Below are 26,373 nucleotides of genomic sequence, written 5' to 3' on the forward strand. Positions count from 1 at the left end.
CTGTGGCACTTTCTCAAATCCCTTTCTGGCATTATCAGGGAGAGTGTCAGTGTGCTGTCCTTTACCTGTTCAACAGCACGCCTCTCGCTTTCTTGGGGAGGGGCGCTCGCTACCGGCCATCCGGGCTTGATGGGCCACATCTCAGACACCCCACTGCGTGCGCCCACACCCACGAACACACACACACACACAGTCAGGGGAGACAAGAGGAACAGTTCACCTTCCAGACACACTTCTCTCTCTCTCTTCCTTCTTCTCTTCCCCCTCTTCCTGTATCCCCAGCCCGATGCTGCTGTAGCTAGCAGGAACCTGCCTACTGTGGTCTCCAGAGTTTGCTGCAGACCTGATGATTGTGCAGTTGTTATACCCATCTCCTTCCCCACCCACAGTGGGGCCAGGCTAACTTGCTTATCTGACAGCTCCTGACATTGTGGTGGGGGGATGGGAGGAAGGATGGGGATGAGATGGGGGGAAGAGGAGAGAGAGAACCAAGAGAAAAAGTGCTAGCATCAACAACCAAGTCACTCCTAGAGCTCTCCAGTTATTAGAATCGCCGCAGAGGGAGCCGGACGTGTCTGGAATCACTCGGTTGAATCTTTAACTTTCAAAAGCTCTCAAAACAGAAAAAGAGAACTTCACTTTCTTAAAGGTAGAGTAAATCAAGCGCCTCATGGAGATAGATGTAATACGTTATTAGAGGATGTTACAATTATGTGTAAACAGGACAGTAAACTATCTGAGGATGCACACCAGTTTAGATTTACAATTTTGTGTATTGTTATTGGTTGGTATGGTCATTTTTAGCCCAATATTATGTTAGTATTACAAGAGTCCTTTAATCCTTTAAAGGCAAAACATATGACAAAAGACCCCCCAAAAAGCAAGAAAAATTCTAATTGTTTGCACAGATTACACAAAATTTAAACGCTATGTTGTGCAGCCTACATACTGTACTGTGCCTTCAGAAAGTATTCACACCCCTGACTTTTCTAGATTTTGGTGTTACAGCCTGCATTTAAAATGGATTAAATTGAGATTTTGTGTCACTGATCTACACACAATACCCCATAATGTCAAAGTAGAATTATGTTTTTAGAAATGTTTACAAATTATTGAAAAATGGAAAGCTAAAATGTCTATTCAACCCTTTTGTTATGGCAAGCCTAAATAAGTTCAGGAGTACAAATGTGCTTAACAAGTCACATAATAAGTAGCATGTGCTCGCTCTGTGTGCAACAATGGTGTTTAACATTCTTTTAAATGTCTACCCCATCATTGTACCCCACAAATACAATTATCTGTAAGGTCCCTCAGTCGACCTGTGAATTACAAGCAGAGATTCAACCAAAAGACCATGGAGGTTTTCCAATGGTTCACAAAGAAGATATCTATTGGTAGATATTGTAATTTTTTTATAAACAGACTTTGAATATCCCTTTGAGTATGGTGCAGTTATTAGCTGGGGCGGCAGGTAGCCTAGTGGTTAGAGTGTTGAGCCAGTAACTGCAAGGTTGCTAGATTGAATCCCTGAGCTGACAAGGTAAAAATCTGCTATTCTGCCCTGAACAAGGCAGTTAACCCACTGTTCCTAGGCTGTCATTATAAATAAGAATTTGTTCTTAACTGACTTGCCTAGTTAAATAAAAAAAAATATAACATTTAATTACATTTTGGATGGTGTATCAATACACCCAGTCACTGCAAAGATACAGGTGCCCTTCCTTACTCAGTTGCCGGAGAGGAAGGACACCTCTCAGGGATTTCACCATGAGGCCAATGGTGATTTTAAAACACTTACAGAGTTTAATGGCTGTGATAGAAGAAAACTGAAGATAGATCATCAATATTGTAGTTACTCCACAATACTAACCTAAATGGCAGAGTGAAAAGAAGGAAGCCTGTACAAAATGAACTTTTTGTCCTGAATACAAAGCGTTATGTTTTGGCAAATCCAACACAACCCATCACTGAGTACCACTCTTCATATTTTCAAGCATGGTGGGGGCTGCACCATGTTATGGGTATGCTCATCCTTGGCAAGGACCAGAGAGTTTTTTTTAATGAAAACAGATTAAATAGAGTGTGTGTGTGTGTGTGTGTGTGTGTGTGTGTGTGTGTGTGTGTCTGTGTGTGTGTGTGTGTGTGTGTGTGTGTGTGTGTGTGTGTGTGTGTGTGTGTGTGTGTGTGTGTGTGTGTGTGTGCGAGTGTGTGTGTGTGCGAGTGTGTGTGAGTGTGTGCGAGTGTGTAAGAGTGTGTAAGAGAGAGTGTGAGAGAGTGAAGCACGCCTATATGATACAGTCATTACACCTCACGCGGGTTCCATTTGCACCTTACTGCTTGTCTCATTGCTGGAAAATGCAGGTTATTTACCAAGCCAGAAGAGGCACCTGATCCCTATTCCACTGGTGCAAGGCGGTTTGTGTGTGCTTGCATTTGTGTGCTTGCATGCATGCACATCTATAATGTGTGTGTGTGTGCGCACATCTATACATTGTGTATGTATGCGAGCTTGGTTGTGTGTGTCTTGTTAATTTATGTACATGTCAGTGACATGTGGAAACCCAGATATGCCAATAGGGCTGGTTGTTGCCGGTTCTGTGACTGGTTGGTTGTAATATAAAGGAGCTTTGTGTCTGATACCGTGCCTTCTCTCTGTCTGCCCTCCCCCCAGCTCCCTCACCTCTGACCAGGGCTTGGACCTGATGGAACATGTGGGTCGGAGGATCAACCTCCAGGTGGCCAACATTCTCCACCTCTCGTATGTATTACAGGACACACGGGACACATGCACTAATGCACACACACCTTGTGTTTTTATTGTTGTCGAAAAGTGGGACTGGAAAGTATTATCGACATAACCTTCAAACCAGCGGTGTCAAACTCCTCCTTTGTACTTGATTGATCAATGAAGGTAATTGATTGGGTAGAAACTCCCCTCATCTGGTTGTCTAGGTCTTAAAGAGGCAATCTGCATTTTAAACAATAACAACGTGAAAACCAAGCCACTGTTTTGATGAACAGCTCGAGGATGGGGCTGGATAAATATAACCACTCTGAAATTCATAGAAGGAGCTATGGATGAAAGGGCTGACCATCTATGAAATCGAAATGATAGTTCAAACGATGTTTTGAAGCTGTGTTTGTTTACAGTTACTTTGTTTACATTACATCCATTGGAGTAAAACAAGCTTATATTTTGGTTTCAGGTGGGGTAAGAGAGATTCACTAAGCTCATGAGGCATTTATAACTTATATTCTTCTAGAATCAATGGCTATATATCCTTACTTTAAAGTCCTAAAATGGATGTAGCAACTGCAGAAAAAAGCAGCAGACACACGGCCCTCTGGGAATTAAGTTTGACACCCCTGGTCTAAAATAAAAGACCATTTAAAATTCGGAAGAGGAAGATGTTTCTTTGTAAAAAAAAATAAAAAATCTCCAATGTAAGCTCAGGGAACCGAATAAAGTTTGTCCAGGACTCCAGAAACAGGAAGCAGTGTGTGAAGCTGCCCCTGCAGTGTAGTAGCAGAGTGTGTAGACGTTTTTACTTATTCTGACCTCTGTGTGTTTGTGTTCCTCTGGAAAGAGAAATCAGCTCTAATTACCTCCACATACTGTATAGGATGCTTCCCAAACGGAAGCCTATTCCCTATATATTGCACTACATTTGATCAGGTCATATTCTGGATTGGATTCTTTTGGATTCACATCAAATCAAATCAAATTGTGTTAGTCACATGCGCTGAATACAACAGGTGTAGACCTTACAGAGAAATGCTAACTTACAAGCCCCTAACCCACAGTGCAGTTTCAAAAAATAAGTAATTAAAGAGGAGCAGTAAAAAATAACAATATATACAGGGGGTGCCGGTACAGAGTCAATGTGCGGGGGCACCGGTTAGTTGAGGTAGTATGTACATGTAGGTAGAGTTAATTAAAGTGACTATGCATAGATGACAACATAGAATGGCAGTGGTGTGGGGAGGGGGGGGGCAATGTGAATAGTCTGGGTAGCCATTTGACTAGATGTTCAGGAGTCTTATGGCTTGGGGGTAGAAGCTGTTTAGAATCCTCTTGGACCTAGATTTGGCGCTCTGGTACCGCTTGCTGTGTGGTAGCAGAGAGAACAGTCTATGACTAGGGTGGCTGGAGTCTTTGACAATTTTCAGGGCCTTCCTCTGACACCACCTGGTATAAAGGTCCTGAATGGCAGGAAGCTTGGCCCCAGTGATGTACTGGGCTGTTCGCACTACCCTCTGTAGTGCCTTGCAGTCGGAGGCTGAGCAGTTGCCATACCAGGCAGTGATGCAACCAGTCAGGATGCTCCTAATGGTGCAGCTGTACAACCTTTTGAGGATCTGAGGAACCATGCCAAATCTTTTCAGTTTCCTGAGGGAGAATAGGTTTTGTCGTGCCCGCTTCACAACTGTCATGGTGTCCCTTGGACCATGTTAGTTTGTCGGCGATGTGGACACCAAGGAACTTGAAGCTCTCAATCTGCTCCACTACAGCCCCGTCGATGAGAATGGAGGCATGCTCGACCCTCTTTTTCCTGTAGTCCACAATCATCTCCTTTGTCTTGATCACGTTGGGGGAGAGGTTGTTGTCCTGGCACCACATGGCCAGGTCTCTGACCTCCTCCCTATAGGCTGTCTCATCGTTGTCGGTGATCAGGCCTGCCACTGTTGTGTCATCGGCAAACTTAATGATGGTGTTGGAGTCGTGCCTAGCTGTGCAGTCATGAGTGAACAGGGAGTGCAGGATGGGGCTGAACACGCACCCCTGAGGGGCCCCTGTGTTGAGGATCAGCGTGGCGGATGTGTTGTTACCTACCCTTACCACCTGGGGGCGGCCGGTCAGGAAGTCCAGGATCCAGTTGCAGAGGGAGGTGTTTAGTCCCAGGGTCCTCTAGCTTATTGATGAGCTTTGAGGGCACTATGGTGTTAAATGCTGAGCTGTAGTCAATGAATAGCATTCTCACATAGGTGTTCCTTCTGTTCAGGTGGGAAAGGGCAGTGTGGAGTGCAGTAGAGACTGCATCATCTGTGGATCTGTTGGGGCGGTATGCAACTTGGAGTGGGTCTAGTGTTTCTGGGATGAAGGTGTTAATGTGAGCCATGACCAGCCTTTCAAAGCACTTCAAGGCTACAGACTTGAGTGCTACGGGTCTGTAGTCATTTAGGCAGGTTACCTTAGTGTTCTTGGGCACAGGCACTATGGGGGTCTGCTTAAAAGATGTTGGTATTACAGACTCGGACAGAGAGAGGTTGAAAATGTCAGTGAAGACACTTGCTAGTTGGTCGGCACATGCACGCAATACACGTCTGGCCCTGCGGCCTTGTGAATGTTGACCTGTCTAAAGTTCTTACTCACATCGGCTGCGGAGAGCATGATCACACAGTCTTCCGGTACAGCTGGAACTCTCATGCATGTTTCAGTGTTATTTTCTTCGATGCGAGCATAGAAGTAATTTAGCTCGTCCGGTAGGCTCGTGTCACCGGGCAGCTCTCAGCTGTGCTTCCCTGCCACATCACTGCCTTATTGTTGTTGATGCCTCTAAACACATTTAAAAAACAGTCATGGTTCTTAATAATATGGTCTTTGTTGTGAAAACACATGAGAAAAAACACACGTTCACACGCGCAAGTATATAGGCATGCACACACACACACGCACACACGCATAAACACACGGACACCTGCACTCACACACATGCGCGCACACACACTCACTCAAACAGAATCCCGCTGGAGAGAGATAGCAGTGTTAATGTATTATTGACTAGGTGAACTATACTTGAACCCAGCTAGTTTCTCATAGTAGTTCTGTGCTGCTGGAACCAGGCCATAGGAGGCAGTGAAGACATGTACGAACTGAGTCTGATAAGCCTTTCAAGCCTCTACTCCAGGAGAAAGCAAGTCTGGTTACTTCTCACAGAACAGTATCATATGAAAGATGCCAGAGACGCAAACAGAATGCCTTGTTTCTATAACTGCCTACTGCTATTCAGGTGCTTAGTACCATTATTTGTGAATTGAAGATGACATATTATCTACATTGTGGTCCTGTGTGTCTCAGTAGAACATGGCACTTGCATTGCCAAGGACCCGCTGGGGCCACCCGTATAAAAATGAAATGAATGCACGCGTGAGTCGCTTTGGACAAAAGAGGTTGCTTAATGGCTTACATTATATACTGCTCAGAAAAATAAAGGGAACACTTAAACAACATATACTAGATCTGAATGAAAGAAATAATCTTATTAAATACTTTTTTCTTTACATAGTTGAATGTGCTGACAATAAAATCACACAAAAATAATCAATGGAAATCCAAATTATCAACCCATGGAGGTCTGGATTTGGAGTCACACGCAAAATTAAAGTGGAAAACCACACTACAGGCGGATCCAACTTTGATGTAATGTCCTTAAAACAAGTCAAAATGAGGCTCAGTAGTGTGTGTGGCCTCCACGTGCCTGTGTGACCTCCCTACAACGCCTGGGCATGCTCCTGATGAGGTGGCGGATGGTCTCCAAAGTGACCAAAACATCAGCCAGGAAGCATAGGAACTGAGAAGTGGTCTGTGGTCCCCACCTGCAGAACCACTCCTTTATTGGGGGTGTCTTGCTAATTGCCTATAATTTCCACCTATAATTTCTACCTGACAGTTTAATTTCACAGAAGTGTGATTGACTTGGAGTTACATTGTGTTGTTTAAGTGTTCCCTTTATTTTTTTGAGCAGTGTATATATATATACATGTATATATGTATATACTGAACAAAAATATAAACGCAACATGCAACAATTTCAATTATTTTAGAGTTACAGTTCATGTAAGGAAATCAGTCAATTGAAATGCATTCATTAGGTCCTAATCCATGGATTTCACATGACTGGGCAGGGGCGCAGCCATGGGTGGGCCAGGGAGGGCATAGGCCCACCCACTCGGGAGCCAAGCCCAGCCAGTTAGTATGAGTTTTTCTCCACAAAAGGGCTTTATTACAGACAGAAATACTCAGTATTCATCAGCTGTCAGGGTGGCTGGTCTCAGATGATCCCGCAGGCGAAGAAGCTGGATGTGGAAGTCCTGGGCTGGTGTGGTTACATGTGGTCTGTGGATGTGATCTGGTGGCCATTCCTGCAGTCACCATTCCATTACAATTGCATGCTCCTTCATAACTTGATACATCTTTGGCATTGTGTTGTGTGACAAAACTGCACATTTTAGAGTGGCCTTTTATTGTCCCCAGCACAAGGTGCACCTGTGTAATGATCAAGCTGTTTAACCAGCTTCTTGATATGCCACACCTGTCAGGTGGATGGATTATCTTGGCAAAGGAGAAATGCTCACTAACAGGGATGGAAACAAATTTGTGCTCACAATTTGAGAGAAATAAGCTTTTTGTGCATATGGAACATTTCTGGGATCTTTTATTTTAGCTCATGAAACATGGGACACTTTACATGTTGCGTTTATATTTTTGCAATACACTTGATTTTAGAAACAGTTCCAAATTAATGATTTTGCTCTCTAAAGGAGAGTCATTGACATGGCTGGCTGCATTGTGTGTGCCGAGGTTTTATGAGGTTGAGTCGTGCATCTCTGTCCAGACTGGCTCTATTATACCACACCGAGATGATAGCTAGCTCCTATCTATTCTGTTCAAGGAGACCAATATACAGAGATATAGATGCCTGCTAATGTATCCTTTGTCTGCACTGTTTTTCCCTCCTTTTGGACTAAATGCGCTGTGTTAGAAGCATATTTATTGAGTAATGATGGGCGTCTGTTTGCCTGTGATGTGAGCCGGAGCTCATTGTGTTTCTCTCCAGTATGCTCAGCAGGTGAGACTATGAAAGCACCCGTCTCGATGTGAGCCAACTCTGGCTGCTAGTGAGGGTCAGAACACACTGACACCACAGTTACGTCCTAAATGGAACCCTATTGCCTACGTAGTGCACAATTTCAAGCTTCTCTCTCTGTATGTGTACGGCATGAGATTGAATGAGGTGAAAAGAGATACTCCATAGAGGAGAGAATACGAGCCATATGAAAAGATTATCATAATACAAATGAGGTGGTTTAGCTTCGGGGTGCTTGTTTTGGATGGATTTAAGTTTCTACATTGGATACTGTTATGTAAAAAGTATAAAAACAGCACTTTACTTTGCCTATGCTGATGTTCTTTGCTCTACAGAGATGACGTAAATGGTTTGCTGAAGATATACACTAGGGGGAGTGGCCTCCTCAGACACTGAGGTACGCTGAACTGAACTGAACCTGGTGAACTGATGGACCCACCCAAACACACACACACACACACACACACACACACACACACACACACACACACACACACACACACACACACGACTAACCTGTACCCCCACACATTGACTCGGTACCGGTACCCCCTGTATATAGCCTTGTTATTGTTATTTCATTGTGTTCCTTTTTTTAAATGTTAGCTTATTGAGATATTTCCTTAACTGCATTGTTGGACTTGTAAGTAAGCATTTCACTGTAAGGTCTACACCTGTTGTATTCGGCGCATGTGACAAATAACATTTGATTTGACACACACACACACCAATGTATGCACAAGCGCGAACACGTGTACACGCAGACATGCGGACGAACACGTGCATAAACAAACACACACACACTTCCCTCAACTGAGCTAATATGAGCACTGAGCTTATAAACCCCATTCGGTTACACAGAACACCAGCAGAGTTTTGATAGATAACTTATCCAACTCAATCACCATGAAGTACTGTTTTTTCCCAGAGTCTATTTAGACAATTATTTTAGAATGAAAAACACAACTGTTTCATTTGAGATGCATCTACGTAGATTCCTGGCAGACCATGGGCACCAGGAAGAATGTGGGACAGATTGTGAAAATATGAACATTTGACAAAGCAAACAGAAGTCAGGTGAAGTAGACATGTTATGGGACGTTGCAAGAACATTCATGCGTCCAGTTTTCTGAGAGTTAAGAGAATATTCCATCAACGTTCCACCGAACGTGCACAGAACATGGTTGCCATGTTCTCAGAATATAAGATTTTAATGTTCTAGACATGTTTCATGAGAATGTTGCAAGAACATTCCTGTGTCCAGAGGGTTAGGAGAATATTCCTTACACGGACATGGTCGTAGCAGGACGATCGGATTGCCGTGAACCAAGAGTTTGTGAGTTCAAATCCCAGGTGAGGACATATTGAGTAATGATTACTAAATAATTGAGCATGCACAATGTAATCATGTAAATTTGAAACACTGTGTCTTAAAAGCACTGTGTGTGTGAGTATCCCAAACCTTGCCAACAGACAAAAAGAGCTGTGAATGGATCAGTGGTTCACCAATCAGGGCCTTAAGTAGCTCGGTAACAAGACGTGATCTGGAATCATTTTTTTATGGGGGGCACAAATGGTTTCTCAACATTCCCATGAAACGTCTGTAGACATCTCTAGAACATGAATAACTTATGCTCTGAGAACATGGCAGTCATGTTCTGTGGTGGGACGTTGATGGAATATTCTCCTAACCCACCGAAAACTAGTACATGAATGCTTTTGCTACATTCTCAAGAAACATGTCTAGAACAACCACATTCTGGGTATGATCTATTTGACATTAAGCGAATGGTCTCTTGGAAATATTCCTTGGACGTTACGGGAACATTCCTGTGAAGACTTTAGTTAGTGACCTAATGACACTTTTAAGGGAACATTCTCTAAAGTTGTGGGAACCTTTGTTGTTAGCTGGGTTGTCCATCTGACAAGTAGGACAGATTTTTTACATGTCATAAAGCTCAGTCACTTGTCCAAAAAAAAAAAGAAATGCCAAAACGGTGACAGAAAGTTGTGTTGTATCATGCAAGGAACCACTTCACAAAATAAATGCATTATTATGACTAGTATTGACAATGGAAGGCTGCTGGTCTCTGATCCCAAGTATTATATATCCTGCAGTTGTGGCCATTCGGACAACTTAAATCTATAATCTGCTTGTCCGACAATTTGTTTTACTTGCAAGTGGACAAGAGTTAATGTTGAACCCTGGAAGGCATTAAACGGAAGCATTTTTCTCTTTGACAAAAGGAGGTAACAGTGAGGAAAGTTGCTAATTCAATGCTCATTCAAAACTATGTCCATGATTGCATCACAAAAGGCACACTATTCCCTATATAGTGAAGGTGTGCATGTCTCCGATGGTGGCTGTGACGGATAGTTTTCTCTCAGGCTGGGTTACAGTAGGCTGGCAGTGTGATGATGGATCTCCCCCCAGTTTATACACTGAGGCTGGAAGTAACTAGACTTCCAAGGCCAAACACAACGGGTGAAAAATGACTTAAAATTCATCCCAAATGGCACTCTATTCCCTATGTAGTGCACTACTTTTGAACAGGGTCCATAGGGTTCCGGACAAGAGTAGTGCAGTATGTAGGGAATAGGAGGCCATCTGGGATGCAGTCTGAATAAAGGTGGTTTATGAGGGTCGTATTGGGGAGGCGGGGTGTCACTTCACCTAATGATGCCCCTTCACACCTCACGCTTCCTGGGACTCTGACTTTTCCCCTCAACCACTGCTCTACACTCTTTAAAAAAAAGGGTTCCTAAAGGGTACTTCAGCTATCCCCAAAGGATAACCCTTTTTGGTTGAACTATTTTGAGTTCCATGTACAACCCTCTGTGGAAAAGAATTGAACTTCTACATGGAACTTAAACGGGTTCTACCTGGAACCAAAAAGGGTCCTTGAAAGGGTACTCCGATGGGGACAGCCAAAGAACCCTTTTATGTTCTAGATAGAAACAAAGGTACTAAGGTACTATATAGGGCAGTAAGGCTGGGAGAAAAAACTGTATTGTGAATACCGTGATACCTCTTTTTGCAATACTGTTTCGATTCAATGGCTTGTGAATCATAATATTGTAATCAGGTGAAAGGTTTTCTCCCTGGCAAGATGTAAAATACCTTAGTACCATAGTATTTCAAATGTATTGCAATACAACAACCCCCTGGCTTGTGGCTTAGACCTAAGTTTGTCACACCACCATTAAACCCTGCAGAATATACTTTATTTTACCAATTGCTGTTGGCTTTCTGCCTATTGGTCTCAGAGAAGGATTTTTCTCTGCTGTGATTGTTGCTGAAGTTGGGGCTATGCTTCTGTAGATATTTTTTTTTTACCGTGACTGTAGGGAGTTTCTTCATCCTGTCCAGTCTGGTTAGTTTCTATTTTGGCCATGATTAGCGTAGTTAAACATGTATACTGCATTGGAGAGCGAGGAGTGTGTTCAGTTTACTAGCTAGACAGTGGGGACATAGGGGGCAAATAGACGGGTAGCCAGAGGGGCAAAGCGAAGGTTCTCAGCTGCAGTACAGTGCCACACTTTCATGTTTGGTGTTTTGTTCAAATTCAAACAGAAAGAGAAAACAGCCCCCCTCCACTGGCTGCTATTAAAGATGTGAGACGATTTGAAGCTTGCTGGTAGCTGAAGCTCTCAGGGAGTCGCTCTGTCTATCTCTACTCTCTAGTCCTCTGTCTCTCAGTCTTTTTCTACCTCGGTCTGCAGTTGAATTGAAGAAAACTGAGTTTGGGGTGTAGCTAGCTTTTCCTCTTTTGCTTCTATTTCAGAGTGCTGGGTCCAGCTGTGATCTTCAGGGTGGGCTCCAACCCTCATAATGTCAGCACTGCAGATCTGGCCCACATTGCAGGTACGACCACTCTCTCTCATTTACACCAGTCGATATCCTTCCAAATCCACCCACCAATCATTACCTATATCGTGCTCATCATCATTTATTGGTTTCACCATCGAGGGAAGATACAGTAAAACCTCTGATAGTCTCAAAGCAGAGTTGATCGTTGATTCGCACAAACATTTTGTCATGTTTGTGTTTCACACAGGATGACAAGCGCTTCCTACTGAGATACATAGTCTGTGGCCCAAATGGCAGCCTATTCCCTATTTAGTGTGCTCTCTGGTCAAAAGGAGTGCACTATATAGGGAATAGGGTACCATTTGGGATGTAGAGTGTGACCCTGGATGGGCTTCATCTGCTCTCCTCACACATCCGCTAGACTGACGGACAGGCTCAGACAAGCTCGCCTTCGTAAAGCCAGGCAGTTTGATGTGGTCTGATAGAAAGGTGTCATGATGAGAGCGGGAAAAAGGATGTGCTTCAGTATGCATCGCTCCCGCACCGCACTACACCGCACCGCTGGCATTGTCTGAACTTGATCAACAAGGGAGTGTGTCGCCCTTGCTTCGGTTGGAAATGACTTTGAGAAGCAGCGAGCAACAGTCCAACAGTCAATAACATTGGTGTTGGAACAACAACAGTAACAACACTAACACAAACCACATGGAGCCTTTTTATATTGGCTAAAATGGGCTGTTGTTTCATTCAGTGGAATTTGGCACCACTCTCCTCCTGTTGTATTATTGGGTGGTATATAGTGGTTGGTTTCTGTCCTATCCATTTACAGAGATGCTACAACAACACTAGGAAATAGGAAGAAGGCCCTTACGGAAAAACCATGTGAAACCATATGCTTTTGGAACACTTCACATGCAATGATTTTTTTACATGAAGTTCCACATGTGGATTTTCAAATGTGATCACATAACCTTTCACATGTGAATTCAAATATTCACACATTTCACAGTATTTTTCATATGAGATTTCACAGGTAATGTCCTGCAAAAAAATCTCCCCAGAATGCCACGCAGTCACAGTGTTTTTCAAATGACATATTTGACACACTTTGACATACGTGATGACATAGTGTATGTGCACGCTAATTAATGTTCAACCCTAAAATTGCTAATGAAATCAATGACGAGAGAATAAGTCAGATTAATGGACAACTAAAATAGAAGTGCAGATGGCACACTTTTTCTAAGTGCAGAGATGTATTATGGGTGATAAATGTGTAGAGAAATGCTATAGACTTTGCAGCGCTGCAGAAAGATCAGTGTACCCTAAATCCAGAGGTTGGGAGCTCAAATCTCTGATGGGGTCATATTGAAAAGTCAGTACTAAGTGATCATGTTAAATATAATAATATTCTCATTGATTAAAGATTTGTTTACACTATTTTAGCTGAACAGAGTACCACTTACTTGAAAACCCCCATGTCATTTTCATTCCCTTACAAAACAAAAAAGTGAAATTTGCAGAAAAAACTGTTTTCACATGTGAGGTCAGTTGTTCACCTGTGAAACCATATGTTGTATTAAATTTAGAGTTTACATGTTAGTACCACCTTTTCACATGTGACAAACTTTTACATGCGAAAATCTAACTCTTACATGTTGAATTGCAATTGTGAAACACTTGAAATGTTGCATCCCCACGTTGTCACATTTATTTCACGAGATCATGTTTTCACGTGTAGTTTCATGTCATCACATGTTGCTTATACATGTTGTCACATGTTATCACATTAACTTCACATAAGATCACGTGTTTTTCTGTAATGGGGTGGGTTCGGGGCTTGAGTTGTGTGTGACTTGAGACGTAAAGATGTCTGAAAGATGATGGAAAGGTGTCTGGATTGGTTGGTGTTACATGTGTATCGAAGCTGTGATTGTGCAAGCACCAGAATAACAGTTACTCCCCGATTCTAGTGCTGTAGACCCCTATGGGTACGTCTATCAGTACTCGGTTGAGATGTTTCCGTGTGTGTGTGCGTATGTGCTTGCATGCTTCCACGCTAGTGCGTGTCTGCCCGTGTCTATGTGGAGTGATTCGACTGTTGATTAGGCATCATGGGGGGAGAGCTAATGACAGCAGCGAGTTGGGCTGAAATGTCAGACCAAATGTTAAGTCGACATGATCAGCATCCTGACCACTATTGATAAATTATGAATCCAGCCGACCAGAATACCAATGACTGACTGAGAGGTGCATGGTGTAACACATGGGGTATGTGTGAAACTTACTCCTCAGCCTTAAGTGTCCCGCTTGCGTTGCCTCTTTAGGTAGCTTTTTCGGGTGGCGCGATCAGCTAAGACACTTGAGGGAGGGCGGTTACGTGTACTAGCAAGGCAGAGGTTGGAAGTTCACGCCAGGTACGGGCCGAATCAAGAGGAAGTGGTACTCACTAAGCAAGCAGCATGTCTTTTACACTGGCAGGAGGAATACTTACATATCCCTCTTAGACAGTCACACTGTTTCAGTTGAGCAATGCATAGTACAGGGATGGGCAACTGCCCCCCCCCCCCCCCCCGCCCCTTTTGTAGGCCCGTGGATCACTTTCCAAAAATGACAAAATTGAAATAATTGGGAACTCAGTCAGGGTCTAAACATATTGTTGAGAGTTAAAATAGTAGAATAAACAAGGTGCAATTTTGAAATTTGTTTGTCAGCAGTTTTCTCTTATGTCAGTCACAGAAAGTCACTCAATTACCCCATGTCAGCAAAATAAATTGTAGGTTGGGAAATTAGTTTAGCCAGCTATCTGAACTTGTAGTAATCATGGTCAAATTACCGACTGGGGGGCCCTCATTGATTTTGTTAATCACTGTCACTCAGATATCATATTAAAAAAGGGCAACATTTCTCTCCAACCTATGGCGAAATGTGTAAAATTGCAGAAAACTTTCTTTAAAACTGCAACATTTTCTATACATCCCATGGCAAGAATTGCAGGAAATTAACTAAAAAATATTTAATCTTAGGGCCCCTAAAAGGCTAGTGCCGGCTCTGACTGCATGTGTGAGTATGGATGTGGGTACACAGACCCCAAGTTACTAAAAATAAAAAATGGAAATATCACATTTACTTAAGTATTCAGACCCTTTACTCAGTACTTTGTTGAAGCACCTTTGGCAGCGATTACAGCCTTGAGTCGTCTTGGGTATGACAGTACAAGCTTGGCACACCTGTATTTGAGGAGTTTCTTCCATTCTTCTCTGCAGATCCTCTCAAGTTCTGTCAGGTTGGATGAGGAGCGTTGCTGCACAGCTATTTTCAGGTCTTTCCAGGGATGTTCGATCAGGTTCAAGTCCAGGCTCTGGCTGGGCCACTCAAGGACATTCAGAGACTTGTCCCGAAGCCACTCCTTGCATTGTCTTGGCTGTGTGCTTAGAGTCGTTGTCCTGTTGGAAAGTAAAATGTGAAAAAATGTGGAAAAAGTAAAGTGGTCTGAATACTTTCCGAATGCACTGAAATTATATTATTCTGCATTATTATACATTATTTTCCAGAATGTTTTATACCTATAATACTCATACTGTGGTACTTCAGAAGTGAAATGAAGATGCTCTGGGTTGAATGTGAAACACAAACTGACAGCCAAATCACTCGGCCTCCTGGGTAAAGCTGGGTTACCTTTGACCTCTGTGTGACTGTGCATGAACAACATGGCCGCATGATGAACTTGTCACTCACACGCACGCAAGCACATACGCATGCACACACACACACACACACATCAAACCCTTGGCCTCATTGTGTGTTGACCGTTGACTGTAAAGTGTTCCTTTAGTTTAGCTCTATACTGAGTATTTCTTTTAAAAAGCATTCTGTTGTCAACTGACAACGTCACAAAAAGTATGCATGCTTATTGATTTGGCCAGAAGGCTTGCGTTATGGTTCTGAACTGTCAGATAGCTAGCAATAATGACAAGAAGATGCCATGTGGGGAATCGTGGGTGGCTCGTTTCAGCTGGTTGTATCATGTTATTGATACCATGTCTTGTTTTGAGGTGTTTTGACTGACGTCAAAATTCGCTAGCTAGCTAACCAACAACTGTAACGATGTATTTGAGAGACAAGTGCTCATTGTGCAAATTAATTTGTTTTCAATAAACATTTGGAGACAAAATATAGTTTACATGTCGTCAACAGTCTAAGCCAACCCGATCTGTTTTGCTGAGTAGTTGAACATCTGTCACTTTTGTTGCTAAACAACCAACCATCTATAGAAACCCCTTTTTAGTGGGAAGAATCAGAAGAGAGCAAGACCACATTGATTGGGAGAATAGACCTGTGTCAAATATAGCTCCATTTAAATGCATACATTTTTCCATGTCTTTGTGAAGGTCTTAAACTTGCAACTGTGGCTCTATTCATTCAAATACATTTCTTCACCTTTACATGTTATGACATACATTTACATTCATCATTTACATTGAATAAGGTTTATTTATTACATTATACATCTATGTGAGTGAGGTGTTTTGATATTTTTCTACTAAATCAGTTTAAAATCGGAGTAGATAGACAGATCATATTTACCAGCTAGTATGTCTATCAACAGTTGTTGCAGTGACATTCTATTGAAATTGTTACTTGCGTAGAGGAGCCTTTTGTTAAGGCATGTAGCTTGCTAGATAGCTAGCTAAACAAAGAACCATAATCCCAACTCAGAATGTTACTACCCTGCATGAATCTGCAGGTAGCTAATCAACCACGTTCAATGTTAGCTAGCAAACATTAGGCTATAACCAGTCAAGAAAATGGCTCTGAAATACAAATAATAATTTCATACACGCAATGCTAGCTAGCGAGCCAGCCAGCTAACGTTCCCTAGCTAACAGTACACTTTAACTTGAAATTAATCCACTTTCTGTCGAAATTAGAAATGTGTAATATCTGAAAATGTGGCTAGCTAGTCTATCTTACCCGTATACATCATGGATGTACGCGTCTCCTGTTGTTTGCCATGGTTGCCCTTAGTTTTCAGATGTAATACGGAGACAGATGTTTTCTCCATCTCCTTAGCTATCCTACTCGAATTCTACTGATTTCAAAACTCGATCCTCCAGAAAGTGGAGAGCATACACGTAATGTTAGCTAGTGAGCCAGCTAACATTAGCTAGCTAACAGTACACTTTAATTTGACATTAGGCTTCTGCAGTTTTACTATGCAATACATAAAAAAGCAGCGTCAGACAGGATTACCTACACATACTGACCAGCTCAAATAGACAGAAGCGTGATATATGGCAGACCAATCTAAACTAATCTCTCGGCATGTCCAGCCCACTCATTATCTCAGCCAATCATGACTAGCGGGAAGATTGACGGCTTTTTCTGTGGCTAAACCAACTAGGCTCGTAATTTACATTTATTCGTATTTACAGATGGCATACACATGAAAGTTCACATGTTTGAGAAGGCATTTCTGCCAAAAAACGCATTTTGATAAAAAAAAAAAATGTATGTTCAAACGGCTCTGCTGTGAAGTAGTGACTCTAGTTTCCTGAAACGGGTCACATATCTAATTGAAAAGCCATCTATAGGGAGAGAAAAGTCCCATTGAAAATCCTTCTTATCGGTAGAGATCCCATTGAAAAGCAAAGTGTGCATCCCAAATGGAACCCTATTCCCTATATAGTGCACTACTTTTGACCAGAGCCCAGTATAAAGAGGAGATTTGCTACCTCAATGAAAGTATTGCCATCTTTTGGCTATGGGTTGTTACTGGTAGAATAAGGAGTGAAAAGCATGATGGTAGGTTTCACTGTATTAGTGAAGGTAAGAACTACTAGGAGCTCTTGTGTTCTGCTCAACTGGAAAACTGGTGGACAAAGACCTGTGCTCACTAATCCCTGCATGGCTAGAAAACAAAAGATAAGGCGGCTGCTTTATCAAAACTACTAGGCTATTGTGTGTGTGTGTGTGTGTGTGTGTGTGTGTGTGTGTGTGTGTGTGTGTGTGTGTGTGTGTGTGTGTGTGTGTGTGTGTGTGTGTGTGTGTGTGTGTGTGTGTGTGTGTGTGCGGGAAATTATTTATTACATTTTTGATGACGTGCCGACCAAGCTGTAAAAAACAATGTTGCAATGTGTCATTAAAGACACTTTCTTTTTGCTCCTTTATTCGCTCATGCTCTCTCTCTCTCTCTCTCTCTCTCTCTCTCTCTCTCTCTCTCTCTCTCTCTCGCTCTCTCTCTCTCTCTCTCTCTCCTTATTCTCTCTCTCTGATCGAATGAGGTTCTGAATGTGGTGAAAAGCTGTTTACCTCAGACTGCTCTGCAAACATGTAAATCACGTTCACTTGGGAAATTGGTTCTGTCAAAATTGGTTACGCTCACTGCTAACCAACATTTCTTTAGCCACGGGAAATGTAATACCCCTCTCATTTTCCCTCCTTTTTTGATTCTTCTGTGTACAGTAACTGGATAGGTGGAAACATGCATGGTTTGTTTTTTGTTTCCTTAGAGCAATTACTGTATGTGAACCGAGATCATTCATCCAGTGTTAAAAACATTTACATGCATTTGTGAAACATCTGAAAAATAAAATGTTGTCTGTTTTTTAAAGCAATTTGCATCATCTTCCATTTATTTCAGCTTATCATTGGATATGCAGTTGATGATGCTTCATTTTTGTTGTTGTTGCTTACTCTGGACAGATTGCTTCACAGCATTCTATTGGCAAATCTTGTCAATGACATCATATATAAGTATGGCACACTATTCTATTCTATTAGGTCTACCAAGTATATGTTTCTCTTCCAACCACTAACATATCACACTAATTGCATTCGCCCCCTTATGAAGCACAGACAGTGATCGGGACGCACTGTCCACACTCTGTGGTCAAAGATGGGTGGTTGTGTGGAGGATGTGTAGGCTGGTGGGCTGGGGGTGAGGCACACCTTTGTTTGGACTGTCATGGCTGGTCGACCCCAGGGGCCCAGCAGGGTGCCCCGGGCTCCAGGCCGTGAGAACCACAGCCCTGGTCAATGAGCTGTGATCCTCTGGACTGAAAGGGGCCAGCAGCCGGGGCCATCTGGAGCAGATCTGGAGAGGGAGAGGGGGAGGGAGAGAAGGAGAGAGGGAGAGAGATGCAGTCAGGGGGAGAGAGGCAATAGGCTGAGCTCTAATTCATATATAAATAATTTAGATAAAATTTGAATGTAAAGAGACTGAGACACTGCGTTCCCCTTAGTCAGGAAGAGATATCCACACACACATGTATTTATAACAGCCACACTATAGAATGCTGGTCTCTGTCTTCCCTCCAGCCGAGCAGATTAGCATAGATCACCAATGGAGAATATCTGTGTTTTATATCTATGGGTTTCATAGAACGCTGGTTTCCCTCTTCTCTCCACACAGAGCTGACCTTCAGTCCAACAAACACTTGTCAAAATGCCAAACATAATTACCTAGGCTCTTCACACAAAGTAATGGGATTTATCTCCTGCTCCCCCAGACACTAACAGTAACAGCTGGAGAAATGGATGTGTGTGTGTGTGTGTCTGTGTTCATGTTTTAACATCTGTATCAATGAGCACAGAGGTTAGAGATCACTTTTATCTCTGTCTGTCTCTCTGTCTCTGTCGCTCTGTGTGTGTGTGTGTGTGTGTGTGTGTGTGTGTGTGTGTGTGTGTGTGTGTGTGTGTGTGTGTGTGTGTGTGTGTGATCTTTGTCTGCCCTCTCTGGTTGAGTGGCCTCAGTGTGGTGATCAAAATCTTCCTCGCTCTCATCTCCATCAGTCCCCCTGGCAGCGTGTGTGTGTGTTTGTGTGTCTGTTCTCTCTACCGTGTTACCGTCACCTGTCAGTCCAGCCAGCACTCAAAGGCCTTCTCGCATCACCTCTTCCAGGAGACACACACACACACACTCACACACTCACACAATGCAACACACTGTTGACGGTTACACGATATGACACATATCACCTCTCCATTTCCCATTTATACATGGTGATTGTTGCAATATCCATCTCATCTATGTTTACGGTCATGGGATTGACTGACAATAATTTTTGTGTATGGGGCGCCCGCGCACGTTCCAATAGCTGCAGGGTAAGAGAAACTTCAGCTACGAGCATTGATCTCTCATATCAGGGGATTAAGTCTACTCTCGCTTGTAAATTCACCATGCTAACCCTCACTCCAGCACACTAACATGACTATGTCCTGTAGTCTCGCAGGGATAACTGTCAGCCTATAATATACTCACATACTCTATTAAAGCACCAACTGTAAAGGCTGTCAGTTTATAAGCTGTCTAATTTTAGTGAGTGGTCAGTTCACTCTCCCTGGTATCCAGACTGAACTGAGAATCAATCCCTTTGCCTAGAGACTGCAGAGTATGCCCTGTAAACCCTTTCCTGTTGTTTTTACGGTAACTTACAGGAAGCCAGTTGCCTGTAAGTTACCATAAAAAATGGTACAGTGTGTTACCGTACCATATTTTACAGTATCCAATACTGTTACTGTTATATTTTTTTCCATTGTTTTTATGATAACTTACTGGCTGCCTGTAACTTACTGTACAATGCATTACTGTAATGCTATTAGGGTAACTGTAATTAATTCATTCATTCAATTCATTGAGGGGAGATAGGGGTTGTATTTGACAGTATTTAGATGGGATTGGTGCAAACAGCTTGGCAGCTAGGTAATGTATTTACATATTACGGCATATCAATGAATGCCAGTTTGGAAGCCTTTGTTAAGTCCTCCAGAAGTGAGTGTTATTTAAGTTCCCTGTGGCTCAGTTGGTAGAGCATGGTGTTTGCAACGCCAGCATGGTGTGTGCAACGCCAGGGTTGTGGGTTCGATTCCCACGGGGGGCCAGTACAAAAAAAAATGTATGAAATGTATGCATTCACTACTGTAAGTCGCTCTGGATAAGAGTGTCTGCTAAATGACTAAAATGTTAAATGACCACATTTTGGTATTATATATCACTTGCACTTCTAGATGCCATAACAAAGGCTTCCTAACAGTTACTACAGCAAAAAAACAGACCAAAGGACATGGTAAATCCTACTCAACCATTAAACGTTTAAAGTAACCATCCAGTGTTTCCAGATTTCTATGAAATATGACTGATAATTATTTACAATATGAGTGAAATAGTTTTCCTTTCCCCAAAACAATTATGTTAAAAAGCAGCTTTTCTGTGTTGGAATGGTATGGGCGTTCACCAACAACAAATTAGTGTGGGCAGTTTGAGTTAGAGGAAGGGTTTGTAAGTGTTTTTCCCCAATTTATGCTTTGGCCACAAATATGAATATAGGATGAGTCAACAATATTATTTGGATATGAATTAACAGCAACTGGACCTTTTAAATAGTGATGTAACGTTGCCCGGACCTCCGAGGCATGAGTCGAAATCGCTAAGCAGTATACTTCGAAGCAGTGTGCCGATGCCTGTATCACTTTATCAGAAGCACGTGATCAATGACATCAGAAGCTGCGTTACCACCTCATTGGTTTGGTATTGGTCGAAGACAAAAAGACTACACTGCGCATTGCTACACTGCGCACGGGGTGTGGGACGTCATCTATAGTAATTTGGCTGCTCTGAATTATTTTGAGCAGTAGGTGCCACTAGTGTACACTGTGTTGATCAAAGCCTCGAGTAATGAACCTACAATATTTTCAACACAATCAGCTAGAAAACCTCAATGCTTCAGGAAGCTTCGTTTGAACATCACTACTTTTTAAAGCGAGATTTTCAATAGAGTTACTTTAAGACTTGCTGCACTCCAATATGTCCCCTATACACATTTATTTGATGGTGCAGTGATACCACATATCAGTCAAATTGGTACAGCACTCTTACTAACGGGTGGCTAATTATGTGGGAGTTTCATTCAGGAAATCTGTTTACCAAGTATTCCCATAACTAAAAAAAGAGATGTGATCGCGTCTCAATGTAATCAAGTTATGAAATGATTGTTATTTTCAAATACATCTCTTTCTGGGCTTAGTTGTGGTAAATGTTCAGTGTACAATGATTGTAATTGTGTTCTGGCCCTCCGACCATACGCTTTGACAAAAAAACGTCCCATGGCTGAGTCTAGTTGGCCATCCCTGCTTTAGTGGATGTGCTTTGATTTAGTTGACCTTGTGGTCTGTGTGGCATTCTATTTTGAACATTCCAAAATACAGTAAGTGAACTGCTGCTGTATTTTACGTAGTATATTTTATGGTAATGTCCGAAATACATCAATCATTATGGTAAAGTCCTAAATACATCAAATATGAATATTTTGCCACGATGTAATTTACGGTAATCTACTGTATTCAGTTTATACAGTAGGATACTGTTGATTATACAGTTATTTACAGTGAAAAAAACATGACTGTTTTGCAGTGTGATTATGTCCCAAACTGCACCCTATTCTTTTTACAGTTCACTTCTTTTGACCAGGGCCCATAGGCCTCTGATCAAAGTAGAGGACTTTTTAGGGAATGGGATGCATTTTTAGGGAATTTGGCATGCAAACTATGACTTTCATTAGACCAGTGTTAGAACATCATGTCTTCGATCCTGAGAAGAGAAGGAGAGGAGAGAAGGCAAGATAAAAATACATTGTATGTGTAATGTGTGTTAAATAGTTTTTTCCCCTCAATCTACACAATCTACATTTTTTTTACATTTTTACAAATTTCTAAATTAAAAACTGATACATTATTTACGTAATAATTCAGACCCTTTGTAATGAGACTAGAAATTGAGCTCGGGTGCATCTTATTTCCATTGATCACCCTTGAGATGTTTCTACAACTTGATTGGAGTCCAACTGTGGTAAATTAAATTGATTGGACATGATTTGGAAAGGCACCTGTCTATTGTAAGGTCCCACAGTTGACAGTGCATGTCAGAGGTTGAAGGAATTGTCCATAGAGCTCCGAGACAGGATTGTGTCAAGGCACAGATCTGGCCAAGGATACTAAAACATTTCTGCAGCATTGAAGGGTCTCAAGAACACAGTGGCCAACATCATTAAATGCAAGACGTTTGGAACCACCAAGACTCTTCCTAGAGCTGGCCGCCTGGCCAAACTGAGAAATTGAGGGAGAAGGGCCTTGATCAGGGAGGTGAGCAAGAACCCATTGGTCACTCTGACAGAGCTCCAGAGTTCCTCTGTGGAGATGGGATAACCTTCCAGAAGGACAATCATCTCTGCAGCACTCCACCAGTCAGGCCTTTATGGTAGTGACCCGACAGAAGCCACTCCTCAGTAAAATGCACATGGCAGCCCACTTGGAGTTTGCCAAAAGGCACCAAAGGACTCTCAGACCATGAGAAACAAGATTCTCTGGTCTGATGAAACCAAGATTGAACTCTTTGGCCTCAATGCCAAACCTTCACGTCTGGAAGAAACCTGGCACCATCCCTACGGTGAAGCATGGTGGTGGCAGCATCATGCTGTGGGGACATTTTTCAGCGACTGGGAGACTAGTCAGGATCGAGGGAATGATGATTGGAGCAAGTACAGAGAAGTCCTTGATAAAAACCTGCTCCAAAGCGCTCAGGACCTCAGACTGGGGTGAAGGTTCACCTTCCAATAGGACAATGACCCTAAGCACACAGCCAAGACAACATAAGAGTGGCTTTGGGACAAGAGTGGCTTCCCGGACTTGAACCCGATCTAACGTCTCTGGAGAGACCTGAAAGTAGCTGACAGAGTTTGAGAGGTTCTGGAATGGGAGAAACTCCCCAAATACAGGTATACCAAGCTTGTAGCGTCATACCCAAGAAGACTCAAGGCTGTAATCGCTGACCAAGGTGCTTCAACCAAGTACTGAGTAAAGGGTCTGAATACTTATGTAAATGTTATATTTGAGGTTTTTTTTTTTTATAAATTTGCACCAAAAAATGTTGCTTTGTCATTATGGGGTATTGTGTGTCGATTGATGAGGGTAAAAAACAAACAATTTAATCATTTTTAGAATAAGGCTGTAACGTAACAAAATGTGGAAAAAGTCAAGGTGTCTGAATACTTTCCGAATGCACTGTTACTGGTTCTCAGAGGTGTGACAATGGGGGTTGGAGAGATAATACAGAGAATGCTGAATTCCTAAGACAATACAGAGGACATTCTTGCATACAATTGACAAGAAGAGTCATTTCGTGGGCTGCCCTACACAACCTTGTGATTGTTCCCCAGTATTATCCTACTAGTACTACAGCGGTGTGTGTGTCACTCTGTAAACATGTTTATTGTGTCACCAGCTCTGTGATCGGCGAAGTTGAAGACAGTAACAGACGCCTGTCAACAGCCGGCCTGAGCTCTAGTGTATTAGAAGATCTCGCTGTAGACAGGGATTAGTGTCTCTGGCATTGTTTGTTTGCTAATTCCATCTCCAAGGTATTTGTGGAAAACAGGCATGAATAATTTAACTTGGTTTCGAAGTGGACGAAAGGAAACAATCAGAGAGCATGGGAGATTAATGAAAGTGAAAAATGAAAAGCCAATTGTAAAAAGCTAAAACCTTTCCAACATCAAGGGAGAACCATTGGTAAACGGAAATTGAAGACGTATTATAAATTGAAAGCATCTAAACAAGGAGAAATGAATCGAAAGTGGTAGGAGGGTCAAAGCATGTTGTTTTGGAATTAAGGCAATGGTATCCGCACAAACCGCCGCTGCGCCGCATATCCCAATTGAATGAATGTATTGTTTGGTTTTGATAAATAGGTGAAGTTTTAAACACCAAACATCTCGCCAAACAGCCACAAGGTCGTGAATACATTTGCAATACCAAGTGAGTTTCAGACTGTGTCTTGTTTGTGTTCAGACTCATATTGATACCAGTGTAACATATGCACTCAACATATTTATCCATGCTTTTAGATCCTCCAGAGCTCTGGGACTGTGATCGTTCTCCTGGAGACAGGAGAGGCGTGTTTGTGTGTGCTTGGACTCGCACAGCTTTCCAGACCAAGCACACAATCATGTGACAGAATGGTCCTCTTACATCACAAAGAACAGTAGTCATTTGCACTCTGTTTGTGTATGGACCACTGTTTGCCCTGTGTGCTTGTTTGTGGAGCCTGAAACAAAGACTTGTCGTCACAATTTTAACATGAGTTATTGATGAAATGTCCTAATTCAAATACATGTAAACATGACAACACCACAAAGTTATCTACCTAGCTATGAGGGTTTGGAATGGAAACTGAGCCTTCTGAAATTATACCACATACACTGAGTATACAAAACATTAGGAACACCTACTCTTTCCATGACATAGACTGACCAGGTGAATCCAGGTGAAAGCTATGATCCCTTATTGATGTCACTTGTTAAATCCACTTCAATCAGTGGAGACGAAGAGCAGAAGACCGGATTTTTAAGCCTTGAGACATGGATTGTCTATGTGTATGGGTGAATGGGCAAAACCAAACATTAAAGTGTTTTTGAAAGGGGTATGATTGTAGGTGCCATGGTGCACCAGTTTGAGTGTGTCAAGAACTGCAACGCTGCAGAGTGTTTCACGCTCAACAATTTCCCGTGTGTATAAAGAATGGTCCACCACCCAAAGGACATCCAGCCAACTTGACACAGCTGTGGGAAGCATTGGAGTCAACACGGGCCAGCATCCCTGTGGAACGCTTTCGACACCTTGTAGAGTCCATGCCAAACAAATTTGGCTGTTTTGAGGTCAAAAGGCAGTGCAACTCTATATTAGGAAGGTGTTCCTAATGTTTTGTACACTGTGTACATTATAGGAGATGTTTAAGGGATTCCATACATTTAAACTATTGGATTGCAGAACTGAGACAGCTGTGACTCGTGACTTTGCTGGATACAGGCCTCGCTCTGCTCTGTTGTCAGTGAATTAAGGATTCACAAATCCGCGAACTGTGGACAAATTCATTGTTTTATTGAATGTATACGGCCGATTTAGCTATTTTTGTCAAAAGAACAATTATCTTTTTGAGTCAGGAAATGTGTACTTTTCCACCTAAAACATTTGCAATTATTTTATATCATTTTTTTATATAGCCGACCACCACAGCAGCAGAAATGGGTAACAACTGTGCATGTGCAACCTCGTGGGGGAAACCCTGCACATGATATGTCCTTATATGGAGCTTGTCGTCACTGTTGTATTTGGTGGGAGAAAGAGCTTTTGATAGAGTTAGGTCTACCAGAGGTAAAGTTAATTAGGCAAAGTGGAAAAAGAGACAAGAAGCAAGAGCAGGACATCAATGGAAGAAGGCACCAAATTCTACCGTTTTCTGGTATAAGATATATATATAGATGCAGAAGATGGTTAGTAGCAATTAGAAATAGTAAATACAATGTAAAAACTCCTGCAGCCAACCTTACATCACTGCTTGTGTGTAGCAAGCAATTCAGCAACGATGCATATGAACGAGATATGCAATCTGAAATTATGGGGACAGGAAACCAAAGGATACTGAAAGATTCAGCTGTTGCTATTGTATTTCCACGGGCTGGCAACTCTTCTGCCATTATAGTGCTGTACATTTACAGGGAAAAGTTGTCCTGTGTAGTGCACTAAATAGGGAAAAGGGTGCCAGTTTGAGAACGAGGAGATGCCTTTCTCGGTGTATGTTTGCCCCAGGTCATCTCAGACAGTGCTCGTAGGGGATCAGTTTACAAGGAACAGCATCGATCC

The 26,373-nt window shown here is 42.3% G+C and overlaps 1 protein-coding gene across 4 annotated transcripts in view; it reads left to right on the forward strand.

The window, feature by feature from the left end:
* The window catches only part of LOC115154194 (receptor-type tyrosine-protein phosphatase N2), a 312,884-nt gene that overhangs the window by 143,163 nt on the left and 143,348 nt on the right, over positions 1 to 26,373 (forward strand). For all 4 annotated transcript variants that reach the window (XM_029700209.1, XM_029700191.1, XM_029700198.1 and 1 more), the window contains 2 exons: positions 2,672 to 2,758; positions 11,654 to 11,733. In XM_029700209.1, coding sequence (XP_029556069.1) covers positions 2,672 to 2,758; positions 11,654 to 11,733 — 167 coding nt within the window. The remainder of the gene's footprint in view (positions 1 to 2,671; positions 2,759 to 11,653; positions 11,734 to 26,373) is intronic.

This window comes from Salmo trutta, chromosome 2, assembly GCF_901001165.1.
Source record: "Salmo trutta chromosome 2, fSalTru1.1, whole genome shotgun sequence".
In the NCBI taxonomy this organism is placed as follows: domain Eukaryota; kingdom Metazoa; phylum Chordata; class Actinopteri; order Salmoniformes; family Salmonidae; genus Salmo; species Salmo trutta.